We start from the raw sequence: 25378 nt of genomic DNA, 5'->3' as shown, positions 1-25378 counted from the left end.
TGGATGACATAGTTGCAAGCTGAAACCAAGTTAAATGACACATTTATGTATTATCTCAATCCTAAAGGTTGGATTAACAATTAGTTCATGAAAACATGTTTCATTTTTTTAAAATTCATTTTGCTAATGGATTCAAAAGTTGGTAAAACCATGTCTAAGAAAGAGTGAACACAAAAATCCTTCTAAGTAATTATTTCTGTGTCCAACATGATCAACATAGATACATCTTATTTTCATCAACCACATGCCACAATAGGCTTTGAGGAACAAAAACTTCTCCTTTTCCCTAAATGTATTAGAAATTGTACAAAATAAGAGCTAACTTTCAAGGAATGGGATGAATAACAATTTTCCCAGTGGCTCTTCCAGTTTCAAGATAAGAGAAAGCATCCACAACCTTATCAAATGAGAATGGTCCCTTTGGATCTATCACTGGTTTCACCTTCCCACTTTCCAAGTATGGGTTCAGTTTCTTCAACATCTCTCCATTTGATGTCACCACAAATCTAAAACCTGGTGGTGTTACTGCCCCTGTTAGCACTACCACACTCCCACCTTCCTTCACTGCCTTCACCGCCTTTTCACCCTGACCTGTAGTCAGTTCCAAGAGGAGGAGATAGTTGTTAGTAGAGGCGGATCCAAAATCTAATGAAAATCGATGGAAGATTCTTAGCGCTGGAAACTTTAATTTGTAATCAATCTAAATAGCAGCCCACTCAACAGCTTAAACTAAAGATACCGTCAGATGTATAATATGTATATAACCATTTATAATCAGTACAGAATTTATGTAGACCGGCTAGAGAAAGTACATAATGAATTGGGCGGGCTATTTATATAAAGATCCCAACATTGTACTTATGAAATGATGAGTTCAGAATTTATTAAGGAAATTTTGCAATTGTAGTTTTTGATCATCAATTGATTCAAAATATGCAGTTTTGATCTTTATACTCGTGAATGTTCACTATTATTAACTGTTAAACTATTTAGTTACCTATGTGTTATGTTAAATTTGTACGTGCTTGACAACGTGTATACAAGAACGGAAATTGTCAAAGTTGAAACTAATTTCTTACCAACTGAATCATAAACAACATCAAACTTGTCAGGCAGATCTTCAAAATTCTCCTTAGTGTAGTCAATAGCTAAATCAGCTCCTAAGCTTTTCAGGAGTTCCAACTTCCCTGTGCTAGAGGTAGCTGCTACTTTAGAAGCACCAAATACATGTTTAGCAAGCTGCGTAACAGAAAAAACACGACACATCAGCTTCTGTTTTTAGCAGCAGGGGCACATGAAAATAAAAAAGGATTGCACATGCAGAAAAGATAGCTAAAGCTACCCAGCCTACTAGATCGTTTACACAAAAATAGGGTAAGAGGCTATTATGTTTATCTTTAAAAATGCCCAATGGATATTGAATCCATATGATGTAATGAGCGAGATGAAGAAGACGGGTGACTGCTAATTCAGGGGAGCAAATGATAGAAGACTGAAAAAACGATTTAATTTGGCATTGTCCTCAAAGATTCCTACTGAAAGCCAAGTCAGTATGTTATCTTCGTAGACGCTAGCACCAGAATATTTACACTGTTGTAGCGGACAACCTGCCTTATCTTTTGAGTTACTAATCTCACTCTTATGGACGGTTACTCATAGTTATCATTAGGTTACCTGAACACTTCTCTAGAAATCATGCTTTTCTAAAACTGAAAGAATACATTTAAATGAGACTTATTGAAATGTTCATACCTGGATTACTAGGGATCCAACACCGCCAGCACCTCCCAAAACAAGAACGGATTTGCCAGAAGAAAATCCTGCTTTCTCAAGACCTTCATAAGCAGTCTCAATAGCTAGAGGAAGAGCAGCAGCCTCCGCAAAACTAAGATTCTTGGGTTTCAAGGCAACTAGTTTCTCTTCAACAGCAGTGTACTCAGCTAAGGATCCAAATTGCTTTGGTCCATCTAATGCTTTCTCATGTATATCTCCATATACTTCATCCCCTTCTTTTAATCCCTTTACCTGACTACCAACTTTCACTACCACACCAGCAACATCATAACCTGGCACAGTCTACACAGAAAGAAAATATATGTTTTACTCCACATATACATAAATATTATGTGATTTTGTCCTATTTTCCTGTTAACTTGTATTGTCACAGAGGGTACACTTTTATTTACTTAATTATAACTTCAACAAGGCCCCTAACTTGTGCGTCTGATTCTTTTACATGGTCCAAACACACATGGAAATTCTATGTTAACATGTTAAAATTGTGTGGTTATCTCATCTAAAAACTCAAAATGTTAGAAAAATCATAATTTTATTCAACCATTTACATCTTCAACAATTGCAGAATGTTGAGATACATATAATTAAGTAAATAAATATATGTTTTTTCTAACAGCTTAAGCTTTTAGATCAGATGTCATACACTTCAACATGGTATCACAACAAGCACAAGTCCTGAGTTCGGCTCTCATTGCCATCCATTATCATAAATAATATCCACGTGCTTGACTCATGAAATGAATCGAACCCCCACACGAGGTGCATGTTTCAATAAATAATTAAGTAAATGAATGTGTGTTCCCTCTAATAACATAAACTTTTAGAAGAAACGTCACACATAAACACAAGATAGTACAGATAGTCTCTAATTTAATATTGGCCACAAATGAGGGTCACAGAAATCTAAACACTAGTAGTGACCACTGTAGTCATTAACTGAAATAAACACGAAAAATAGTTGAACGTCATCTGTGCTGAAATCTAAGGAGAAAAGCTGCACTAACACTATAACACAAGTGATAAGAAATGCAAATTTACAATTCAAAAATGGAATTCAAACCTAACTCAAAGATAACAAGAAAAGGGTTCCTAAACTTACTGGAAGTGGAGAATCAGTGGCCTTAAATTTTCCGAGCCGTCGTTTAAAATCAACAGGGTTAAGAGCAGCAGCAACAACCTTAATCAAGACTTGATCTTCCTTAATGTCAGGAACTGCAACATTGGACTCCAACTTCAAAACATCAACACTTCCATAATCAGTATAACTCCAAGCTTTCATTTCAGAAGGAATAGAAATGCTTGTGGATGTTTCAGCAGCTGCTGCTTGAGAACTAGCAGAGACTTTAAGTGGCAAAACAGTGGAAAATTTGCTTCTTTGAATAAAAGTTTCAGCTTTTTTGCTACCCTTTACTCTAAGAACAGAAATAGAAGAAAATGGAGAGTGAAGAGAAGAGAAAGAAGAGGGTGGATGAAGGGGTTTGAGTTGAAGAGTAGTGGAAGATAATAGAGCTTTCATTGTTCTTCTTTCTTTCCAGCTGTTTTTTTAACCTCTCACTCAGTATTTTCCTCAAACAATTTATGTGCATGATAAAGAAGATGAAATGCTTGATTTTGGCTTCTATTTTTTTTGGGGGGGGTAGAATTCATTTTCAGCCATCCATTTGTTAGTAAAATAGTGATTTGGAATATCCTGTCCTCATAATTTTCCCTGTTTTTGATGAGGCCATAAGGAAATTAATAGCCACAAACTAAAAAGAGCATTCAAGACACAATATACTAACATGAGTTGTGGTGAAACCTAGAACTACTTCAAGAAGTTTTAGTTCGAGTTAAAAATATGGAAAAAATTTTATACTTTCGAAATGGTCATTTTAGTGTGAATTCGAATTAGTCAAAACTCTAATATGGACTTTAACACCGAGTGTGAATACAAAATAAGAACAACATAATGGGCCTGATGATAACTTTTATTTATTTATTTAAGTATTTGTGAAGTTCTAAAGTGTTGGAGATTAATGACTATGGGTTTCAAATATAGGATTTGTAATTTTTTAAGCAACTTTTGTTTGTTATATTTATCCCTACACTTCCTATTGAAATCGTTAAATCTATGTTGGTCAATTTTTTTTAAAATGTCAAGAGTGTGTATAGATCGTCCAAAAATAATGCTTTTTTGGAGGATCCGATACATAGGGTCTGCTTTTTTTATCTAGTTTGACTTTAGTCCATCTAGCACCCTCCAGTCATCTTGTGGAGAAAACAAAAACAAAATGTAGTTATCATGTTGGCTCTCATTGTTCTACTACTTGGTTTCAAGCCTTCCCCGATCCTGCGCATAGTAGCGGGAGCTATAGTGCACCAGACTGCCCCTCTTTTGGCTTTAAGAGAAGCTTGGTAGCTTCATAACCTGTCAAGGAGGTAGCTTTGCCTATCCATAAGGGCAGTAGTATTGACGATCGATTTTACCCTCCATCTTCTCACTGTGAGATGGAAATAAGAGAGGACAACTGAAGAACAATAACATATCTAGTGAAATTCCACAGGTGAGGTCTGGAGAGGACAGATTGTAGCAAACCTTACCCCTACCTTCTGGAGGTAGAGAGGCTGTTTCCAAACGAATCCTCGACTTCTGTACATGGCCAAAAATTTGTGATCGGCCCGAAGAGCCACTCCTACCATACATAGTTGCATAATAAAGTTGATCTAACAACTTTTTATTTGAAGGTCAGACATAAGAATGATACAAATTACACACAAAGCACTATTTTAATCACAAGATTAACTAGAGGTCATGTATGAGGTTAAAGTGGATCTATCATGTTACTAAAAGGAGCTTGGTTTTTCATCAAACATTTGTTTTCAGTTCATTTCTTCCTGTTTTGGAGCACATTTTGGATGGAGCCCATAATCACAACGCTTGCAGAAGAAAGCCCACCCGTACCCCATCTCCTTGCACCCACTGCAGAGATACACTTGCTGATGTATCAATGCAAGTTCATGCTCATTGTGACTTTCATTTCTGTCTTTCTTGGGCCAACCTGTTGTATTTTTGTCGAGTTGTTGCTGCAAATTCTTTATATGTTCTTCTGTGAAGGGATAGGCTCCTGAGCCGTGCGTCTCTAATAGCTGCCTTACTTGTGTATTCACAGTGAAGCCACTAGGACTAATTGCTATGGCCACTGGAATGCCTACAATGTTGAATCTGCGCGACAGAAATGATCTCCTTTCATCGTCGAAAGGAAGTGCCAACCAGGGCATACTTAAAAAGAAGTTAGTAAAGGAAGACTCATCTTGATCACTAGAGATGAAAATCACTTCAAAATTTTCATCCTTCTTCTTGATTTCTTGGTATGCAGTTTCGAGTTTGGGTTGAAATTCTCGACTTGGGAGACTCCAACTTGCTGCAAAATACAGTACAATGTTGTTCCCTACTAGTTTGTGTACAGGAACCTGAACAAGTACAATGAAATATAACATGATTAGCAAACACTAACTTCATCAATCCCTTTGAATTGAATTCGCAGTTTCATTCACTTATTTCAAACGACTAAACTTACCTTTAAACCGCCATTTGAAATGACAAAATCTCGATCTGCAGTAACAAGAATGGACTCTAATGTTTGTGCTTCTAGTTTTTTCTTCTTTAGATCAGCCAAAGTAGCAAGCTTTTCTTGTGTGAAAGGAAATGCTTCGTCACCATATTCTTCGACAAATTTAACTGCATTTTGCTGCAGAGTCTTCCCATCTGGACTTAATACGACAAGCTGCGGTAGGAGTTTATGCTCAAAGTACTGAACAAGTCTCTCACAGTTCTTGTCTTTGAAAGGTAAAGCCAACCATGGCATTGCTTCAAAGCTTTCTTTAAAATCCTCATATTTTTCATCCAGAGAAATCAGCACAATTTCAAAGTTGTTTCCTTTATGCTTTTCGTATACCTCTGCTAGCTTCAAGGTGAAATTCTTGCACCCTCTATGAGTACTCGTTCCGAAATATAGGCAAACTGTTTTCCCTTCAAGCTCAGGCACGGGAATCTGTAAAAAAGCATGTCGAAAATAAGCACAAAAACTACAATGCATAGAAATGATCAACTCAAGGACATTACCTTGTTCTCTTCATTCGAGATCAAGTAATCGCGTGATCCATAGACCAGAAGAGATCTCAAAGACTGATTTTCTTTAGCCTTCTCTTCTTCCAGCCTCAAGTAATTAATTCTTTCAGATGTAAATGGATAGGCTTCAGGACCAAAGTGCTTGATATATTTAACGCCATCGTTGCTCAAAACTTTGCCTGTCCCATCAAGAATCACAAGATGTGGAATTGCCCTTACTTTGAACAACTGCTTTAAGTTCTTTCTAGCCTCAACATCAGAAAATGGAACAGCAAGCCACAGCATTTTCTCAAAGTATTCATTAAACGATTCGTCATCTTTATCAGATGACATGAACACTATTTCAAAATCACCTTTAGGATACAGACTCTCATAAGCTTCCACCAACTTTGGTGTAAACTGGCGACATGGACCACACCATGAACCAGAGAAATACAAGCCCACAATCTTTCCTGTTATGCTGCTCAATGTAACCTACAAACAAGCATAAGCTTGGATAAAATTATAGAGGAAGTATATACAGTCAAACCTCGTTACAACAGCTTAGAAAAGGTTAATTTAGAAACATTTGAAGGGATAGTGCCATAGTATACATATACCTGTTCGCCTTTTGTACTTATTAGAAAGTCTCTCTCCTTTGAAGACAGTACAACTGTGAGATCATTCGCCATAGCCATAAGTTACTGATTCCTCTCTCTCTCAAAACTGTACAATACTCAACATGTCCATTTGACATGTTCTGTTTTTATTCTCTCTTAAAGGAAACTTATCAGGGACAACGAGCACTTGCCAGTCAATTTCATCTGAAGGTTCAACCTGGCCGGCCCTGTCACAAATACATATTAAATTGGATTAGAAGTATTAGCTGCCTAGACTAAACTTTGAAGGGCATTTTGTTACAATTTGCTACAATATTATATAATCAAAATAGACTATACAATAGTGACAAATGAAATGGAATATTATTATTTAGAATGGACAGTGGCATCTTGATTCCTCCACTGACCAAGATTCCTCATATATGCTGCTTTGTCTTTGGCCTGCCGGCTTCTCCAAATAACATTATTAAATTTCTCTTTGTTTCTGTTATCTTTTATGAGTGTGTTACTGATAAAAATGATTTTTTTTCATCAATTAATCATATAGTAATATTTTCATGTACAGATTATCTTATCATCTGAAGGAGAAAAGTAACCTGTTAACTTTAAAAGAAATAATTGATGGAAATTCTTATAAGCTTTTCCATTTCAGGTAAGTGAACGTGATTTTCATGCCAATCGTCTTTACTTGACACCAGAGCCAAGTCCATCCTCGTTTGGGCTCCAGGTTCATGCTCCAATTGGGCGTGGGTGTGAAGGAGGGTCTTAGAGTGGGTTGAAGTCTTACATTGGTTGGGAAACGGACTAGTGATCTACTTATGAGCTTGAGCAATTCTCCCTCATGAGCTAGCGTTTGAGGTTAATGATTACTATTATACAATGTATATGTGCCTTATGTTATAAAAAACATAGTCATAAAACAAGTTTTAGAAGCCATCAACCATAACTATAAATTATGCTTTGAAACAAACTTCATCATCACAACACATCCTTCATTTGTTGTTTTTTTGTCTGTGTTGCTCTGTATGATCTTCCCCAGGCCTCAGGATCCATGTTGTTATCCTTTTATTCTCAAGTACATTTTGAGTGCGGATCAAAGTTACACTCCTCGCAATGGAATGACCATATCTATCCTGTTGGTATGCCATGAACTTTGTAAAACGCGACTTGAGGATTGCTTCCTTTCATTGCTAAACTGAAGAGCTAACTGTAGCATTGTATCAAACTAGTCACCAAAGGAAGCACGGTTTTTGTCACTGGACAAGAAAATTACTCCCATATTTTCATTTTTGGCTTTAATCTTCTCATATGATTCTCTCTGTGTTGGTGTAAAAGCACGGAATGGTGGACACAGATGTGCAGAGAAGTAAAGAGAATACTCTTCCCTACAAGATCAGACACCAGACTCTACGAAGACAAAATTTTGGTCACTCGCTGTAGATATGAGACAGATTAAAGCATCAACGCAGAGAGCTTGTCATGCTAGTTATGTCATAGAACTCAAAGCATCATGAATAACATGTATTGAAAGGGGATCATCGCGATCTCAAAGTTCTCAGTGTCTTCAGCTTGTCATAGATCTCAATCAGCTTCTAATCAAATGATTCACATTCTTTGAAAGAGGTCACTGAAAAATACACGCCTACAATCTTGCATTCAAGTTAAGCAAAGGAACTCACTATCTAAGAAAACTGGAACAGAAAGTTAATGAGGTTTTATGATATTTGATAATCATAGAACTTCATGCTATTTGACAAAGGTTACCAAACAAAATTATCAATAAAGATGTGTTTTTTCCTGAAACGTCCAGGAAAAGAAGTACTGCAAGAAAATTCGAACACAAGAACAACATCTTAGAGTGAAACAATCAAAGGTTTCCAGAACCAAGCATCCATAACATTTGGACTGCCATAAGGATAAAACGATAACATTCTTCACCAGAAATTCTAAAATGATAAAAAGCTTATCATAGTGAAACCAACACACTCCGATGGAGCAGATAATCTTTAACATTGAGAAATGAAAATATTGAAATCCGATTTAGCAAATCAATATCATTATCTTTCACAAATAGCTTGACTCATAGAGAAGATAAACATGGAGATAGACAGTACAATCAGGATCAAATACAGGTCCAACGTTTAATAAAACTTGTATTGCATAAAAGTGACAAGATTTTAGGATAGGAGTGTCTCACAAAGAACAATTTCAAAACCCACAAATATGCTGCTCAGCAAATGCCTCATAGTCAACAAGACATAATAACAAATTAACCTTTGAAACAAACTTCACCATCACAAATCCATCCCTCATTTGTTTTCTGTTCCTCTTTGCCTTGATCCTTTTGATCTTCCTCGATATCCATGTTGCTTTCCTTTTCCTCTTCTAGAGCACATTTTGGGTGCATATCAAAGTCACATTCTTCACAATAGAATGACCATATCTGTCCCAGCTCCTCGCATACATCACAATTGTAAGCAGAACGCTTAGAAAGCAGAAGTTCATGCTCGTGAAGTTTGTGCATAATTTTCTCAGGCCACCCCTTTGCCATTTCTGCAGTTTCTGCTTCAATCTCCTCCATACGCTCCTCGGTGAATGGAAAAGCCTTAGCACCATGACACATGATCAAACTTCTGGCGTCAGTTGTAACAGTCTTGCCTGATGGCCCTACAGCAACCAATGTTGGTATGCCACGAACTTTGAATAGGCGACTCAAATATGTCTTCCTCTCATCACCAAACGGAAGAGCCAGCCATGGCATTGTAGCAAAATAGTCATCAAATGAGGCTTGATCTTGGTCGCTAGATAAGAATATCACTTCCAATGGGCCATTTTTGGATTTTATCCTCTCATATGCCTCTTTAAGCTGTGGTGTAAAAGCACGGCATGGAGGACACCAATGTGCTGAGAAGTAAAGGAGAATAGTCTTCCCTACGAGGTCAGACACGAGGATCTACAAAGAGAAATTTTGGGTACTAGTTGAAGTTAGGGATAAGAGTAAAATATCAACAGAAAGGTCAGTCATGTTAATCATAGTATAGCAATCAAAGCATGATTGATGACGAAAGATTGAACGAAAACAAAATATAACCAAACATGGGATGTTTGTGTCCCTACCTTTTCACCATCTTTTCCAATGACGAAATCACGATCTCTAGTAACCAAAATCGACTCCAACGTTTGTGCTTCCAGTTTAGCTTTCTGTATCTGCTCAAGTTCAGCAAACTTCTCGGGGGTAAAAGGATATGCCAGGATACCATGCTCCTCGACGGCTTCAGCAACATTAGAATGAAGAGTCTTCCCATCTGTTCCAATGATGACTAGGGTAGGAAGGGTAGAGAGCTCAAAGTACCTGGCCAGCTTCTCGCAGGTCTTGTCTTTTAAGGGAAGTGAAAACCAAGGCATTCTCGAAAACTCTTTCTTAAAAGATTCATCATCATCTTCATCGTCAAGAGGAATCATGACAATCTCAAAGTTTTCTCCCTGAGACTTCAACTTGTCATACATCTCGATCAGCTTCCCAGTAAAGGATTCACATTCTTCAAAAGAAGCAATTGACAAATATAGGCCTATAATCTTGCCTTCAAGCTCAGCAACAGGTACCTAATATTTATCAAGACACAGCAAAAAAGTAATGAGGGAAACTTTTATTAATAAACAAGAGTATGAAATGAAGGAGAGAAGAGCAGCATCTTGAATCAACCTTCCTTCCATCAGCTGCAATTACGTAGTTTCTTGACTGTGACTCCAAGATAGATTTCAAAGACTGTTCTCTTTTAGCGGTTTCTTCTTGCTCTTTAAGTTCGTTTAGCCGTTCTTGAGTGAAAGGGTAGCCCTCCACCCCATGCTCAACAATGATTTCAACCCCGCTATTTGTCACTACCTTCCCACTAGCATCAAGGATCACTAAGTGGGGTATTCCCCTAACAGCAAACAATTCATTCAAACGTTTACGTGTTTCAGAATCAGAGAATGGGACAGCGAGCCAAGGCATTTTAGAAAAGTACTCCTTAAAAGATTCATCATCCATATCAGTAGTAAGGAAAACAACTTCAAAGTCTCCTTTTGGTAGGAGAGCATTGTACGCCTCTACCAAATTTGGGGTGAAATGTTTGCACGGACCACACCATGATGCTGAAAAGTACAAACCAATTTTTTTCTCCTTTAAAGTATCAAGCTTAACCTGAGAATTAAACGTTTGTGAAAAACTTGCCACAAATGAAATTATCTGTTAATCAGAGCTAGCTATAATTTCCAAAATTCATCTTGTTCCTTTCCTAACATATCTGTCTATACCAGTAAAACTAAAAAGTCAGGCACACGACATACAATGCATATACACCTCACTTTCTTATGTTCAAATACTTTATAACTACAAACATATTATCATATTTGAAATGATAGGCAAAGCTATTTTCAGACCGCCTGGTCCTACAACTTTGTTTCCTCGAAACAAGCAAGTAATTATTTGGTTTTTTCAATCAAAACAGAATGAAACATCCACAAAAGAATAAAAGCACAACAAAATAATGTTTTTGGTTTTGAATCAAGCCAATTCTGAACCACTTAAAAATTAAGAAACCAAGATCAACCAAACTTACTTCCACAATTTCGCGCTAAATCTTGAATATTGCATATATGTTACATTTTCTTTTTATTGTTACATATTTAATGTGTCCCTATTATCATGTTCTTATGTTCCCTCTATAAGTAATTTCATCTTGTTTCTTTAAAACAGTAAAATTACTCTTTTAAATGTTACAAACTTATGGATATTGTTGTAAGCATTTCCAAAGCATAGGTGGAGTAAATAATGCAGATAAATTTGCAAAGTAACGGGTTATAAATCATAATCATGTCTTTCTGAATAACAAACCAGTACAAACACAATTGAGTTTGAAGAACTTTGTATTAAAAAGTAATCATCCTTCTCATCCGTCTTAGCCTTGGTGGATAGAGTGATCTAGTACATGTTGCTGGTGGAAGGTGTCAGATATTCCATGGAATTAAAAACTAGCCCCGATACCATGGTTAAAAAAAAGTGATCATCCTTCAAATTTTTACAACTTCTTGAGGGCGTTCTCAAGAAACAGTCCAAGGCCTAGATCAATCTTATAAGAACATTTCTTAGATAACTTTAAGAAGTCCACAAGTCTTACTAGGTGGAATAGATGCGATCACACCCTCTACCCTTAATCAGAGGTCTCTGAGAATCGAAGAAACTAAGATAGTGACTAGTGAGTGCTTGCTCATTAAGTGAGACCAACACCGTACAAAGCCGAATTAGTTATTTTGAAACTTCAAAACATCTTTTCATCCCCTTAAGGGAGAATTAGAAACCCCATATTATACCAACATCTCTTTTGCTTCTTAGATCCTCTCCTGTCATAAATCATATCATTTCTACTTTTGTTTTGTCATAAGTCATATCATTTCTACTTTTCGAGAAAATCGATTTTCAATATCTACGTAACACACAAGTGTCGAGCCCAAAATTTTCACTAAATAATCAAATTATGAAGAAATAAATATAAGAAGTTAAAAGGAGAGTTTAACATCCGCTATCTATATAATTAAAGAAATATTTAAACAGTATAATTTTCCGTAAAACCAATCCTGTGCTAAATCCTGTGCTCTACCTAGCTCCGCCCCCGATATACGAATACATAAACCAAAAGAATAACAATAAACTACATCGAAATACTCCAAATTATCATTTATCAACATCAGGTACTACAAATTACTTCACTATAATAGAAACAAAGAATTTATGTAACAATTGATACCTTGTCACCATTGTTGCGAATAAGAAAGTCACGATCTGAAGAACCAAGTAGATTGATCACATCATGACAATTTTCCCCTGCCATTGACCTATGAAGTCTCTTTGTTTTTTTTTTTTTTTATGTTAATAACAAAGTTTTGTAGTGAAAAAAATTAAGACTTTAACATGGTTATATAGTTGGGAAAAAAGAAAAAGAAAAAAAAATAAATTTCGAAGAAAAGATGGAGAAAATTAAAAAAAAAATGGTCCTTTATGTTGAAGGTTGGGTCAATTATTTGTACTGTGTACACATTGAACAATTTGGGGTCATTTGTTAGGTGCCATTAAGTTTTGCGATTTAAATTTACGACATTAAATAGATATAGAAAAAAATAAGCAAACACACCAAATTATGCAATACTTATTACTTAAGAAAAAAAAAACAAAAAATGGCAGAAACTACTGAGTTATTTGATAAACATTTAATGGAGATTAAAGGCATTAACTTTTGATAAGTGAAAGGATCAAAATATTCTAACTTTTAATTAAAAAAAGATTTTAAATATATTCTCAAACATATGATTCCATCTTTCTAAGTCATATCTTTATTAGGCTTCTAACTTAGTCATTAAGAAAAAATAAATTTGAGTCAATGTTCAGACTTGTATTTTTTATGGTCCTTATATTTTTTCTTAGTAGGCAAGATATTAATGGGAACAACAAAGACGACTTGGAAGTGGACTAGCTGTTTGAGGAAATGTTTTATAGGCTCGATTAATTTAAATTTATATTGAAAAAAATTTACTTATGAAAAGTGCTTTTTAATAAGAATTTTTTTTGAACCTTTGAATTTAAAAAGAACATTTTGTTAAGAAAAAACAATTTCATCGATTTAACAATTGTCCGAAGAAAAAAAAAACTTAATTCGTCGATGAATAAAACTCAAACGATACAACTCATTTGATTGGATGGTATCACTTTAATAGGAAATTCTCTCTTTATATTTTTTGTTATATATTCAATATTTGATATCTAATTTGATGGTCTCAATTCAATTGAATTAACGCTGTATAATATTTTCGTCCAAATAAAAAGATGGATAAAATGATAAAAATGGCCGCTCCCCTCATGTTGATGGTTGGTTCAAGTATGCAACTTATTTTAGAATTAAGTTAGAAATTAAATTTATATTGTGTTTGATTGATTATATAAATTTGATTTCGTAACATTCTAATAATTGTATCAAAAGAAATGTGAGTTCTCGTTATTTTTTTCATAGTTTCCGTCAAATTAAGTTGAATAGATACATTTCATTATTAAATATTTAATGAAAATTAAAGGCAAGACAAAATACATAACCATGACATTTAACAACTTGACATTTAGCAACTTGATCTTATCCGAATCTATGCCCTTCAACTTTGAATGTAGATAAGTAAACATTTGAATTTATATGAAGTTGAACAAGTAGACACACGTAGAATGTCTCGTAGGAAGCAAATTAGCTATGTAGGACACCACATAAGACACATATATCTACTTGTTCAACTTTATTCGAGTTCAAATATCTACTTTTGCACACTTAAAATTAAAAACCGTGTTTACAAACTGAAACCAAATTAAAAGGGCACATTTATAAAAAAAAAACCACAATTATTCAATATATACTAAAATAATTATTTTAAACCTATTCTCGAGTATAACATACCATAAATTTTGATTACTTTTTTTAAATACAAATCAAATGTGTTAATTTGTATTTTCCTTATTTTTCTTAATGGGTAAGACATGATGAGAAAAAGGGAAGACGACTTGGAGATGGACTTGGGTTGAGTGTGTTTCACGGCAATGGGTCTCTTACAAAATTTTTACATTAATTATCAAAGAAGACTTTTTATTCGTATTCAAGTCGTATTAAAGTCAATATAATTTAAATTTACATCAGTTTAGACTCGTTTAGAGAAAGTACTCAATACTAACTACTAAGAAGTTATCTTACATCTTAAACTAAAAATTTCGTTAAGAAAAAAACAATCTCATCCACCTGCTATTTTCGAAGGAAAAAAAGGTTTAATTAAGCTAAAAATTGAAAAGGTACAACTCACAACTTCCTATTCGTTGATATTACTTTAACAAGAAATTCTCTCTTTTTTACTTTGTTGTTTAATATCTTATATTTATTGTGAGTGTTTGGACTTAGAATTTACATCGTATAAAGTTTATTAAAGAAATAAAAAAATACCGTACCAAAGTATCAATAATTCTTTAAAAATTGATAAAATCAATCAAATTAAACGGACTTCCATTTTTTCTAAATTAGATTGTAGTTATTGATATAAATTCATAATTATACACTATTAATTATGACTTTTTAAAATTTTATTTCAGATATAGTTTTTGATACTTATGGGGTCCTAAATAATTTCATTTGCCTCGCATAAAGAATTATTAAAGGAGAAATTAAACACTCCCTTTACCAAAATATTTTGTTTTTAGATTGCTACAAAATAGAAAAGGTCTATTCACCTTTTCAACACTTTTGTGGAATTTAGAAATTGTGCAAATGAGATGTTAATTAGGTCGGTGATGAGATGTCTTATTCAAATTGTCATATGCTTTGCTTGCATCCTTTAATTTTGTTTTCTTTAATTTGATGGTATCACTATCACATACGTATGTGACCACTTGGCTTAATAAGGAAAAATAATAATAATATTGAAGCTACTCATTTTCTAAATATTTATTGTTTTGGCAATTCGATATAGTATCGAGTAATTCTAAGCATCGATTACGTTCTAAATATAATAATTTACAATTTGCACTTCTATTTTTTTTGTGACTTACACGTTAACATATTCGATTGAATGTTTTTCACTCTAATTTCCTTAAGCTTTTGCAAATTTTTCTTTTGAAATACCTTGTGGGAGGAAATAATTGTTTGACCAAAATGAAAGAGATTTATCTTCAAAAGATTATTGTCTTTTGTTGAGATTAAAACATAAAAAGATGTAGAAACGATGTATTATTGTTCCTTTAAATGGAAAATAAACTTTAAATGTTATAATTGCGATGAGAACCGCACCACACTATAGCTTTTAGGCACTCTAGGGGCAGGGGAAGGGGAAAACAAGGTGAAGTAGCCAATCGATTGAGCTAGTAAGATTCCTCACATTTTTGAACCATTTATATAGGGCGTCTTGTCCTATGAATGATAGCCTTTTGAAGGCCACCAGGAACTTGAAGTTGGCGCCCACATACCAAGCAATCCTGACCTTTCGCCCCTCTCTTTACAGTCAAGTGGCTTTCACTCCTCGTTAATTAGGATAGGTACCTACCTCACTTCACATGAAATTATTCATGGTCCAGGTTTAGTTATTTCGAAGTTACAATAACATTTGTTCAAGCACCCTCAATTGGTTGACGTTGGTTGAGCTACAAGATCACTCAACAAACACTTACTCCTAATATCTCTTGAAAATTGTTTGATACTATGGGATATGAAATGTGAGATTGCTATGGTTTTTGAGTCTGGAGTATCTCCACTTGAATGCACGTAATTTCGAAATAAATGTGCTTCATCACTTCAATGTAATACATTTTTCCCAGCATTGAGTCATCCTGAATTTAGTCACATTGTTCCTAATTCTTGGCTGCACGAAAAGGTAAAATGTCGACAAGGCAATATCTTTGCGTATCTGGAATGTATCTTGATGAATTGGATGTAGTCTTGTGTTTTCTTTGCTTCATAAGATGCTTTCCATAATATATTGAAATTGAAGTTCTCATTCATTTGGATCTTTCCTTTTTCTTTCTGATTTTCATACTTTTAATCCTCATAAAGTTAAGAGAGATCGGTTTTTAGTTATCTTTGGTTACAGGTTCAGCTTTTGTCGAACCTTTAAAATTTTACATAGTTTGTATGTCATGAAAGGAAAAAATCGACTAAATATTGCTGTTCTATGTGAATCTTTGTAATCAATTATTCATATTGCTTTCCTTCTTGCCTCTCATCTGTGTATTATTTAGTTTTCCTCTTATGAAAATGTAACTTAGCATAAACTCTAGCTTTAAATCTACAAAATCTGTTACAGGCTCAGGTTCTCTGTTAACAGTTTTCTGTAAAAGGGAGAGATAAGGATGCGTGGGGACGCAATCCAGCTCGCTTTTATCCCGGGGGAATACGTAAGCTTTATGGTTACATGACAGAGGTAAAAGACATGGAAAACTTCAACCAACATTCATATGGAAAAGCAAGGTTAAAGTTCGAGATGAAATCATATAGTGAAACTGTTCGAGATCCGGTGATGCAGATTTCGGAGGATAATTAAGACCTTGTATGGTTCAAGACGGAAGCTGCAAAGAACAAAAAATTATCTAAAGCTCTTGAGGAGACTCTTACTCTGGTGAGTGAAAAGCACCGTCAGACAGTGGAAGAGAACAAAATTGTTAGGATGAAAATGAAGCTGCAATATGAAGAGAACAAGGAAGAGATGAAGTCCCAAGAAAGCTTTTTCATGGATCAAATTAACATTTTTCTCAATGCCGGGACTGCTGAGGAGGACAAATCCCAGAAAATACAACAGGAATGTTGTGAGATTTTCCAACAATCTTTTGCAAATGCATTCTCAACAATTGAGGATCATCGAGTCAGGGCAGAGAAAGTTGCGGATTTTGTCAAACTTCAGGACAAAGACATGGAAGAGTTTGTAGCTGAGAGGGAAAATCTGATTAGAGCTCATGAAGAGAGGAGACACAAACTCTTGGAAGAGGTAATTGCAATTGAGAAGAGATTGGACCTCGAACTGGCTAAGCTTGTGGAGAAGTACTCACCAAAGCAATCTAAGCAGGTTTAGAGTACATTTCAGCATTAAATTTCTTATCATGTGTTATGCTGATGCTAAAGAAATAATTCTAGTACCTAAATTAAAATTTATCAATTAATATATGCCTTGAACTTATGATGTTTTATTTGTGTTTGGGTTTTGAAATCTGTATATCACCTTATTATGATCACTTAACGTGTGGCTTTTCTTGATAATCGAAGGATTTTGCAGTATATCTTTGCTAGTTCCTTTCTGTTACTATGAGAATTTCACTAGATATCTTGCTTCTAGCACATCGAATAATATTTTATTTCTCTTAGAAATATTTACATACAAATTTAGATATTTGCTTCAACATGAATCGTGGTGCCTTAGTGTAGTAGTACTCTGAAATAAGGAGTTTTTTTCATCAAAATGTGCGAAGTTGAAAGTTTTTATGAGAATTTGAATGAATGGGGAAAGTTTTAATAGGAGTGGAACTATAAATTGTCGAGAAAGGAGAAAAAGTACAAGGGAAATGGCCAAATGGCTGAATTAAACCGTAAGTAATATATATACTCCTTCGGTCCCAAAATAAGAGTCACTTAACAAAAAAAATAAAAAAATTAGTCCCAAAATAAGTTTCATCATAGGAATTCAAGACAAAATTAGCATGTTTTTTCATCCTTACTCTAGTATTAAAGAACTATTATACCTTTCAATTTGTTATTTTCATTAATGGGAGTGAAATGAGCTAAAGTGACTATTATTTTGGGACGGAAGAAGTAGGAGTAAATAGTAATGTGGTTTCTGGTGAATGCTCATCTGCCCAACTGTGAAAGCCTATTAACTTCTTCTCGTACACAACGCCGTGTTGCCAGGCGTCGCCCTTTCACTTAAATATTTTATCTATAAATATGGCACTTACTACTTGCCAATAGCCATATACAGAGATAGATATATATGTAGAGAGAGAGAGAGAGAGATGGATGATGGTAATCTTGTTGGTTTAGGAGATGGAGGATTTCATAGCTATTGCAGATCCCCGCAACGAACCTCTGCCAGTTCCCCTTCTCCTGGTATGCTACCTAGCTTCTGTTTTACTTTTATAAATGCATTCTCCTTCCGATGGAACATCCGTGAAACTTTGTATTTGCTTTATATATATTTGATTTTGATATGCTTTCTTGAGCCGAGTGTCTATATTAAGAACAATCTCTCTAGCTTCACAAGGTAGGGGTAAGGCTACACGCGCGTCACTCTTCCAGAGAGTTAAATATTGTTCTTTGACCCAATAATTTTCGCCCATTCCTCTTAATTTTTCGTCTCTCTTTTAGCTCTGTTGAATGTGTGTGTATATATATATCATGAGTTGATCAGGTAAAAATGGAGAGCTGCAACTTGTATACGTTTCTTAGCTGCTGTATCATCTTCTTTAATTAGCTAGGGACTATATACGCATATCTTTTTCATATGTATATATTTGCAAAGCTAGTTGTTTGTATATCAAAGATCAATGGATCGATTAATGGTAAAGGTGAACAACACGACCATTTCATGTTTTCTCTTGGAACTGTAAAGACAAAATGGAAACAAGTGGCATACATGCAAACTTTTTAACCTATAGTATGTCCTCTCTACCCTTTTTTTTACGCGTGTCTCCCGTCCAAAAAGAATAATAAAAAAAGAGAACGAGAAACATACAGTCTAAAGCTAGCAAGTTTGAAAACCAGCTAGTTGTATTGCACAAATTAATAGCTTTAATTTTGGCATAAAGTTTGCCTAAATATCCCAGGAGATCTTTCTATATATATACTCTCTGCTTTTGCAATGAAATTGAAATACATTTAAGAAGTTGATTGAAATGTAGCTAGAATTTCTTTATCCATAGTTCAAGAAGCATAGCATAGAAATTTATGAACAAATATAGTGTATGAAAACAGTGGGTAGATTAGTGTCCGTTACAATAAAATTTTGTCGTATTCCTATATCAGAGGTAATTTTGGATGTATGCAAGGGTCAGTTGAAGATCGGACAAACTAAGATAGATGATGAAAACAATATATGAAGCGATATATGTCACTTTAATTAGTCTGTATTCACACTAGCCATATCTTTTGTTGAAATATATTTGCTTTTGGTGTTTACATGAATATTGTCTAAAATTCATAGTGCTGTCTTACACTAGTACTATTCTCATTCCATCTAATAATTATTGAAAGATATATATATGTGTGCGCGATTATTTTTGTAATTTCTTCAATACTTGAAAAGTTAATTGATAAAAATTGTGATTTTGATGGAAGTAGACTGATGATATATGTAATACTTCTTTTTCATTTCACTCTGATGCTTTGTTGTTGTGTGAAATTAAGATATGGAGATGAGCCTGGAACTGCCTGCTGATCTCGAGCAGACAATTGCTGCCAATGTAGAACATTCTGAACGCACCATTCGGGAGCATGACCGATTCATGCCAATAACAAACGTGATCAGAATCATGCGCAAGATCCTTCCTCCCAATGTCAAGATATCCGATGGCTTCAAGTTGATGATCCAAGAATGTGTCTCTGAGTTCATAGGCTTCATAACAGGCGAAGCCAACAATTGTTGCCAGCTTGATCAGCGCAAGACCATCACCGCCGAAGACCTGCTTCGCGCCATGGACAGGTTTGGTTATGATGACTACGTTGAAACCTTGGCTTTGTACTTGCATCGTTATCGTGAGTATGATGGTGGTTGTAGATCCACGAGAAGAGAGCGTTTGTTGTTAAGGAGTTCAATGGTTAATCCAGCTTCAGGCTGCAACATCACGCCCTATCAGGGGGATGCATCAAATGGAAGCACTTCTCAAGGGGATGCTGTGAATATTAAAGTTCAGTCTCCTGCGAAAGAAACTAAGGAGTGATCAGTTTTTCTGCTGAAGGAATTTAGATGTTGTTGAAACTTCAACAACAATGAAGAAACTAGACTATCTTTTCTATGTAACCTAATTTGCGACCTATTGACAATCTAGGATTGTTCTTATTAATTTCCAAAGTTTAGGAATGTTTCTTTTGAACTAAGTGAGCCAAACTCGTGGCTCTTTAAATTGTCTGTTTGTGTAGTTTGCTACCCGTCTATTTTCAGTATTCGGTTGGTGGATTGCTTGTGACTATCCTGATAGTATCTAATGGAAGCTTTTGAAACTCAACTCTCATGAATGCTGTGTCTTTTAATCTCATGATCATCTTTCCCTTCCGTCTTTTCGTACCATTTAAAGAATTAAGTTTTCCAGTCTCATGTCTCCAAGTATTTCAGAAATATATCTGAACAGAGTGTTTTCAGATTTTTCTACAAATCATATAGTGAACTGTCCATTATTGGCAACGAAAAGAGAATATACATATTGATACATTACATATGACCATTTTGTTAAAATTATTTTTATAGTCCGTACATATTGGTAAGTATCCCTATTTAAGAAAGTATCCTTTTTTGAAAATACTATCAGCTGTTGGCAAGTATTATTCGGTCGGGGCTGGAAAACATGTATATTATTGTTGTAATATACTAAGCTAAATACAGAGAGTAGAATGTATACATCACTTTATTTAAATGTCTTCATATCTCTCCAAAACCGGTGAAAGAACAGCCATATATGTAGGCTTAAAAGTCACTAAAAGATGGTCCATAGAACCTAAGCAATATACATACATGAATTTAAGTAGTTCATGTATTGAGAATATGAACAAAATCACTAATTCAATGAATTTATATTTGTAACAATGAATAAGTGACTATTGGTTTTCTGCCTTCTACTACGACTAACAAAGCAACTATTTATAGCTCTTCAATCAAAATAGATTTGTCAAATATAAAATATTTCAGAGAAGAAGTATGAGTCTACACGAGGTAGCTAGTGATTTGACGAAATCAACAGTTATTGGCGATTTACCAAATGACATACTGCATAGAATACTAGAGAAACTGCCCATCAAAGATACCGTAGTAACAAGCATCTTATCAAAGCAATGGCTACATGTATGGTCCACACTGCCACATTTTGTGTTTGATCACCTGTTCTTTGATCATGTTGGGGCTTCTGCTGCAAGCATAATCCGTAAAATTCTAATGCAACATACTGAAAGTATTCAGGGGTTCCATCTTATATCGAAGTCACACACACTTTTACAGTCAGATGTGGATCAATTCATCATGTTTGTCTCGAATCATGGTGTAGAGAAGTTCACTCTAGATATGGACACTGATTGGAAATATTTGTTGCCTCATAGCATATTCACTTGTTCAACGTTGACAGATTTGAAGCTATCGAGGTGTATGCTTAAGCTGCCTGTTCCTGATGCCCAATTCCCCAATCTTGTTAGCCTTCAGTTGAAACTTTTTTCAATTGAACGTCCTGTTGGATCAAATAACGCAACTCTTATTCTGCCAATGCTTGAGACATTGGAGTTAATGTGCTGTTTTAATGTTCATTCCGTTAATTTGGTTTGTCCAAAACTTGTCAACTTGTCTATCCTTACCAGCTATACAATTACGTTTCAGTGTTTTGATGTGAATTCATTGTTCGGAAGAATCAAGCACGTTTGCTTGGATGGCTCATCCCTAAAGGCGAGAATATTAATCAATACCTTGCAGTTTTTTAAAAGAAAAATTGTTATCCTAAGCAATCGAATCTCAGATATTTTTTTTTTGTTTTTTCAGGAGTTAGCATTGGTTCCTGCAACAGATACGCTTGATGTATCACTAAACTTGCAAAGCCTGAAAATTTCTGACTTGAAGATTAATGTGAAGTGTTTTTCCAGTCTATTTTACCTACTAAGGAATTGTGGTATGCTTGTTGAACTCGACTTAGATTTACTTGAGAAGGTAAGACATATATCGTGAATAACAAATGTTGTGTCCGAGCTACAAAGGCTCAAAAACTGTAGATTTAAGTCCATCATAGTTAAATATTGTTTGCCGGAAAATTATACTGTGAAATAGGTTAAGTATTACTTTGAATACATAATTGAATCTTGCACATCCTTGGTAAAATTTCTGATTTTGTGTATGATTGCATTATATATCTTATATGCAACCTTCATTTTCCTTATTCATGGAGTTGTATTTAGTGCCTCTGTTAAATATTGAACAACTTTTGCGATATTTTTTGAGTTCTCTACTAGGTATAGTTGTATGTTAATGTTATCTGTATTGACTGATTTTGTTCTATATTACTGTTTCTTTTAGGTTGATGCGACACGAAATCACTCATCAGAACTGTTCTATTACTTGAAGTCACATGAACAAGTGATCAGTGAAGCTCTTCAGACCATTCGAAAAGTGACGTTAAGGAAATTCCAAGGGACAGCTATTGAAATGTACTTGGTAGAAGTTATCCTTGTTAATTCTCCGAATCTCAAGAGGATGAGCCTCAAAAAACTGGAAGAAAACTAGTAACGCCACCTGCTGTACTGAATCGTTTGAAGGAACTTGTACGCTATGGTCGATCTGATCATTACCAATAGCAGAAATCAAGTACATTTAGGACTGATTCATGAAGTGGCATTTATTTCATATTTAAATTGAATATTGAATATAATCTGCATATCTGTTGGGAGTCTTTGCATAATTTCACCCCTTTTTTCCTCTTGTAATCCTATCGAGTTGTGAAATTAGATATTGTTCATGATCAAATTGGACATTAAACTTAATTCAACCCCAAAAGATTTATGAGCTGAGCATTCTCTAAGATCATACAAGGAGACGAAGTCTAAATCCACAACCGAGGTGGACTTTAGTTGTTCATCAGAGTATTATCTGATGTATTTATTTATATCTTCCAAACGAGTTGGTAAACTTTTTTCCCCAAGAGCAATAGCAATAACTACTCCACTTCAATCTTAAACAATAGTAATTGAAATAATTAAGATGATTTGTTTACTTAAGAAATGAACAAGTAAATAGGGACAAAAGGAGTATATTGTAACTTATTCTACTGAAATATTAAATTTTCGATCATTAGTTTTTTGAAATTGCTCAAATTTTTATCATTCAAAACTATTTCGAGTGATTTGTTATCCAAAGTGTGTTTTGAGTTCTCGTAATCAATGTAATTTCTTGTAAGTTGTATGAGAGAGAACCATCTCTGGAAAAAATTGAGAATTAGGCATTCTTAAGGAAGTTATAACTTCTTGACTCCGGATGCTCAGTCCTTTTTTACTTGTTCACTTCCTCTGTTAACTTTTATATGTCATGTTTCGCTTCTCCAGAATATAGAAACTTGGACCAACATTTTAATATGTATTTTTTCATCGTGTTAATATTAGTGGAATTGTAACTTAATAAAAAAAAATCGTCTAGTTTTCGAACATATAAATTTAAAATTCAAAATATTGAATTAATTTAGCATCCATATCTTGGTTCCAGTGTTGATTTTGTTAAATGAATTCAATGGGAATGACCAGACTTTGAGAAGTTCAACAAAATGTCCTTTGAAGAACTCAATAAAAGTGGCTATTGACTTTCTTTTCCTGATACTACTATTTATAGAGCTTCAATTCATTTTCAACCAAAACAGAATTGTAAAATATTTCAGAGGAGTATGAGTGAATTAGCCAGTAAGGCGAGGAAGTCTACCACTAGCGGTGACTTACCAGATTGCATATTACATACCATACTAGAGTTTATGCCTATCCAGGATGCTGCAAGAACTAGCGTCTTATCGAAAAAATGGATACCTATTTGGTCCACGCTGCCATACCTTGTGTTTGGTCCCCTGTTTTTTCAGTATGTATCTAATATTGGTGCTTCTGCTGCAACCGTAATTCATAAGATTCTAATGCAACACACTGGAAATATAATGGGATTTCATCTTATCTTGAGTACGTGCAAACTAGCACAGTCAGATGTGGATCAATGCATCATTTTTGTCTCGGAGCATGGTATCCAGAAGCTCACTCTCGACATGGCAAACGATGAAAATTACTTGTTGCCTGATAGAATATTTACTTGTGCAACATTGACACATTTGAAGCTGTCAAGGTGTTTCTTTAAGCTTCCGGATGGTACCCAATTTCCCAATCTTATTAGCCTTCAGTTAGAGCATTCTAAAATTGCTGATCATCGAGGATCAGAAGACAAACTTAATTTGCCAATGCTTGAGAATTTGGAGTTGAGATTTTGTGTTGGTGTTGATTTTGTTAATTTGGTTTGTCCAAAACTTGACAACATGTCTATTGTTAGCAGCTATACAATTACATTTGAGTGTTTCAATGTAAACCCGATCTTTGCAAGGATTAAACATCTTTGCCTGAATGGAACATCCCTAGAGGTGACAAAATATTCTTTGTGCTTATGGTATTTTTGGTTCCTAGTTGTTTTGGCATAATTTTACTTCTTCTGCCAATCTGTTGTTGCAGGAACTACAGACCGTTTATATGAAAGAAATGCTTCGCCGACCACTTAAACTGCAGAGCCTCAAAATTTTTGACTTCAAAATTTCAGTAGAAAGTATTTCATGCACGTTTTACCTGCTTCGCAATTCTCCAAACCTTTATGAAATTGAAATAGATGAGGTTGTGAAGGTAAGACATTCCCTTCCTAACAAGAATTAGTTTTTATATCATATTTTTCAATATTTGAAATTTTTAAAGAACTTTTCATCTGTATTTTAGTCATACAAGTGTTGTGAAATATTTAGAACTGGAAATTTTGTAAGTTTTTTTTCTGTCGTAACAGTTTTTGTTTTAACTATGCTGCTTAAATTGAAAAGTATGTATCTTTGGGAATGTAGGTTGACTATTTTGTGTCTTTTTCTTCAGGTTGATGAGACATTGAACGACTCGACGAAACTGTTATCTTACTTATCAATGGAAGAAGACCAGGTGAATGAAGCTCTGAAATTGATTCAGATAGTGAGGTTAAGGAAATTTAAGGGATCAAGTACAGAAATGTACTTAATAAGAGTCCTCATTTCTCATTCTAAAACACTTGAGAGGATGATTATTGAACAGTGCGATAAAGGAAATGCCACAAGTTTTGAGGAACAATTGAGCGAACTGCTAAGCTGCATTACTCGAGCATCACCAAAATCAGTAGTGGTTAAGTACTCAAGGATGCATCGATCCTTGTTGTGTATTACGACTTTTATGGTATAAAATGCATTGATTTCATATATAAATTTAAGTGGCATTAGTTCGAAAATACTGCCTTAAAGTGGCGAATCAGTTTCTTTCTAACAGGGTTTTCTATGCTTCTTCAACTAGCTTTCTCTTGCTGCCTACTATCTAGCAACAAAGGAAGTTGATTTCTTCTACAAAATTTT

The 25378-nt window shown here is 34.7% G+C and overlaps 5 protein-coding genes across 8 annotated transcripts; 2 read left to right on the top strand and 3 right to left on the bottom strand.

Annotated features, from left to right (window-relative positions):
* Positions 1–155: 155 nt before the first annotated feature.
* Positions 156–3644, bottom strand: LOC107020506 (2-methylene-furan-3-one reductase). Its single transcript, XM_015220898.2, has 4 exons — positions 2897–3644; positions 1753–2076; positions 1080–1239; positions 156–591 (listed from the first exon to the last, which is right to left on the bottom strand). The coding sequence occupies exons 1-4, from the start codon at positions 3311–3313 to the stop codon at positions 326–328; spliced, it is 1167 nt and encodes a 388-aa protein (XP_015076384.1). The 5' UTR covers positions 3314–3644; the 3' UTR covers positions 156–325.
* Positions 3432–8385, bottom strand: LOC107020008 (probable nucleoredoxin 1). The gene is made up of 4 exons (XM_015220353.2): positions 6505–8385; positions 5900–6379; positions 5355–5828; positions 3432–5247 (listed from the first exon to the last, which is right to left on the bottom strand). The coding sequence occupies exons 1-4, from the start codon at positions 6580–6582 to the stop codon at positions 4657–4659; spliced, it is 1623 nt and encodes a 540-aa protein (XP_015075839.1). The 5' UTR covers positions 6583–8385; the 3' UTR covers positions 3432–4656.
* A 181-nt stretch (positions 8386–8566) lies between these two features.
* Positions 8567–12841, bottom strand: LOC107020658 (probable nucleoredoxin 1). Its single transcript, XM_015221115.2, has 4 exons — positions 12291–12841; positions 10208–10687; positions 9622–10107; positions 8567–9457 (listed from the first exon to the last, which is right to left on the bottom strand). Exons 1-4 carry the CDS (start codon positions 12372–12374, stop codon positions 8774–8776), a joined length of 1734 nt encoding a protein of 577 aa, XP_015076601.1. The 5' UTR covers positions 12375–12841; the 3' UTR covers positions 8567–8773.
* Positions 12842–15100: 2259 nt separating this feature from the next.
* Positions 15101–20269, top strand: LOC107019158 (nuclear transcription factor Y subunit B-6-like). Of its 4 annotated transcripts, XM_015219731.2 has the most exons (4): positions 15110–15930; positions 16360–17115; positions 18084–18149; positions 19446–20269. In XM_015219731.2, the coding sequence occupies exon 4, from the start codon at positions 19448–19450 to the stop codon at positions 19976–19978; it is 531 nt and encodes a 176-aa protein (XP_015075217.1). In that variant the 5' UTR covers positions 15110–15930; positions 16360–17115; positions 18084–18149; positions 19446–19447; the 3' UTR covers positions 19979–20269. The 4 variants fall into 4 exon arrangements, with proteins under 4 accessions (XP_027772815.1, XP_027772814.1, XP_015075217.1 ...); XM_027917014.1 differs by having other exon boundaries at positions 15101–15595; positions 16360–18149; XM_027917013.1 differs by having other exon boundaries at positions 15101–15930; positions 16360–18149.
* A 680-nt stretch (positions 20270–20949) lies between these two features.
* On the top strand, positions 20950–22509 carry LOC107019175 (F-box/FBD/LRR-repeat protein At1g13570-like). Its single transcript, XM_015219747.1, has 3 exons — positions 20950–21654; positions 21775–21939; positions 22303–22509. The coding sequence occupies exons 1-3, from the start codon at positions 20950–20952 to the stop codon at positions 22507–22509; spliced, it is 1077 nt and encodes a 358-aa protein (XP_015075233.1).
* The last annotated feature ends 2869 nt before the right edge of the window (positions 22510–25378 follow it).

Source organism: Solanum pennellii, chromosome 5 (assembly GCF_001406875.1).
Source record: "Solanum pennellii chromosome 5, SPENNV200".
NCBI classification, from domain to species: domain Eukaryota; kingdom Viridiplantae; phylum Streptophyta; class Magnoliopsida; order Solanales; family Solanaceae; genus Solanum; species Solanum pennellii.
This window is presented reverse-complemented; position numbering and strand designations above follow the sequence as displayed.

Excerpts from the sequence above, each read along its gene's own strand:
- LOC107020506 (XM_015220898.2), bottom strand. The coding sequence starts at position 3,313 with ATGAAAGCTCTATTATCTTCCACTACTCTTCAACTCAAACCCCTTCAT. Across the intron at positions 1,240-1,752 it reads TTGGATCCCTAGTAATCCAG|CTTGCTAAACATGTATTTGG; the intron begins GTATGAACATTT and ends TCTGTTACGCAG. Across the intron at positions 592-1,079 it reads TGTTGTTTATGATTCAGTTG|GTCAGGGTGAAAAGGCGGTG; the intron begins GTAAGAAATTAG and ends AACTGACTACAG.
- LOC107020008 (XM_015220353.2), bottom strand. The coding sequence starts at position 6,582 with ATGGCTATGGCGAATGATCTCACAGTTGTACTGTCTTCAAAGGAGAGA. Across the intron at positions 6,380-6,504 it reads TAAGTACAAAAGGCGAACAG|GTTACATTGAGCAGCATAAC; the intron begins GTATATGTATAC and ends GCTTGTTTGTAG. Across the intron at positions 5,248-5,354 it reads TTTCAAATGGCGGTTTAAAG|GTTCCTGTACACAAACTAGT; the intron begins GTAAGTTTAGTC and ends GTACTTGTTCAG.
- LOC107020658 (XM_015221115.2), bottom strand. The coding sequence starts at position 12,374 with ATGGCAGGGGAAAATTGTCATGATGTGATCAATCTACTTGGTTCTTCA. Across the intron at positions 10,108-10,207 it reads TTGCAGCTGATGGAAGGAAG|GTACCTGTTGCTGAGCTTGA; the intron begins GTTGATTCAAGA and ends GATAAATATTAG. Across the intron at positions 9,458-9,621 it reads TTGGAAAAGATGGTGAAAAG|ATCCTCGTGTCTGACCTCGT; the intron begins GTAGGGACACAA and ends TTCTCTTTGTAG.
- LOC107019158 (XM_027917014.1), top strand. The coding sequence starts at position 18,056 with ATGGATGATGGTAATCTTGTTGGTTTAGGAGATGGAGGATTTCATAGC. Across the intron at positions 18,150-19,445 it reads TGCCAGTTCCCCTTCTCCTG|ATATGGAGATGAGCCTGGAA; the intron begins GTATGCTACCTA and ends TGTGAAATTAAG.
- LOC107019175 (XM_015219747.1), top strand. The coding sequence starts at position 20,950 with ATGAGTCTACACGAGGTAGCTAGTGATTTGACGAAATCAACAGTTATT. Across the intron at positions 21,655-21,774 it reads TGTTCGGAAGAATCAAGCAC|GAGTTAGCATTGGTTCCTGC; the intron begins GTTTGCTTGGAT and ends TTGTTTTTTCAG. Across the intron at positions 21,940-22,302 it reads ACTTAGATTTACTTGAGAAG|GTTGATGCGACACGAAATCA; the intron begins GTAAGACATATA and ends TGTTTCTTTTAG.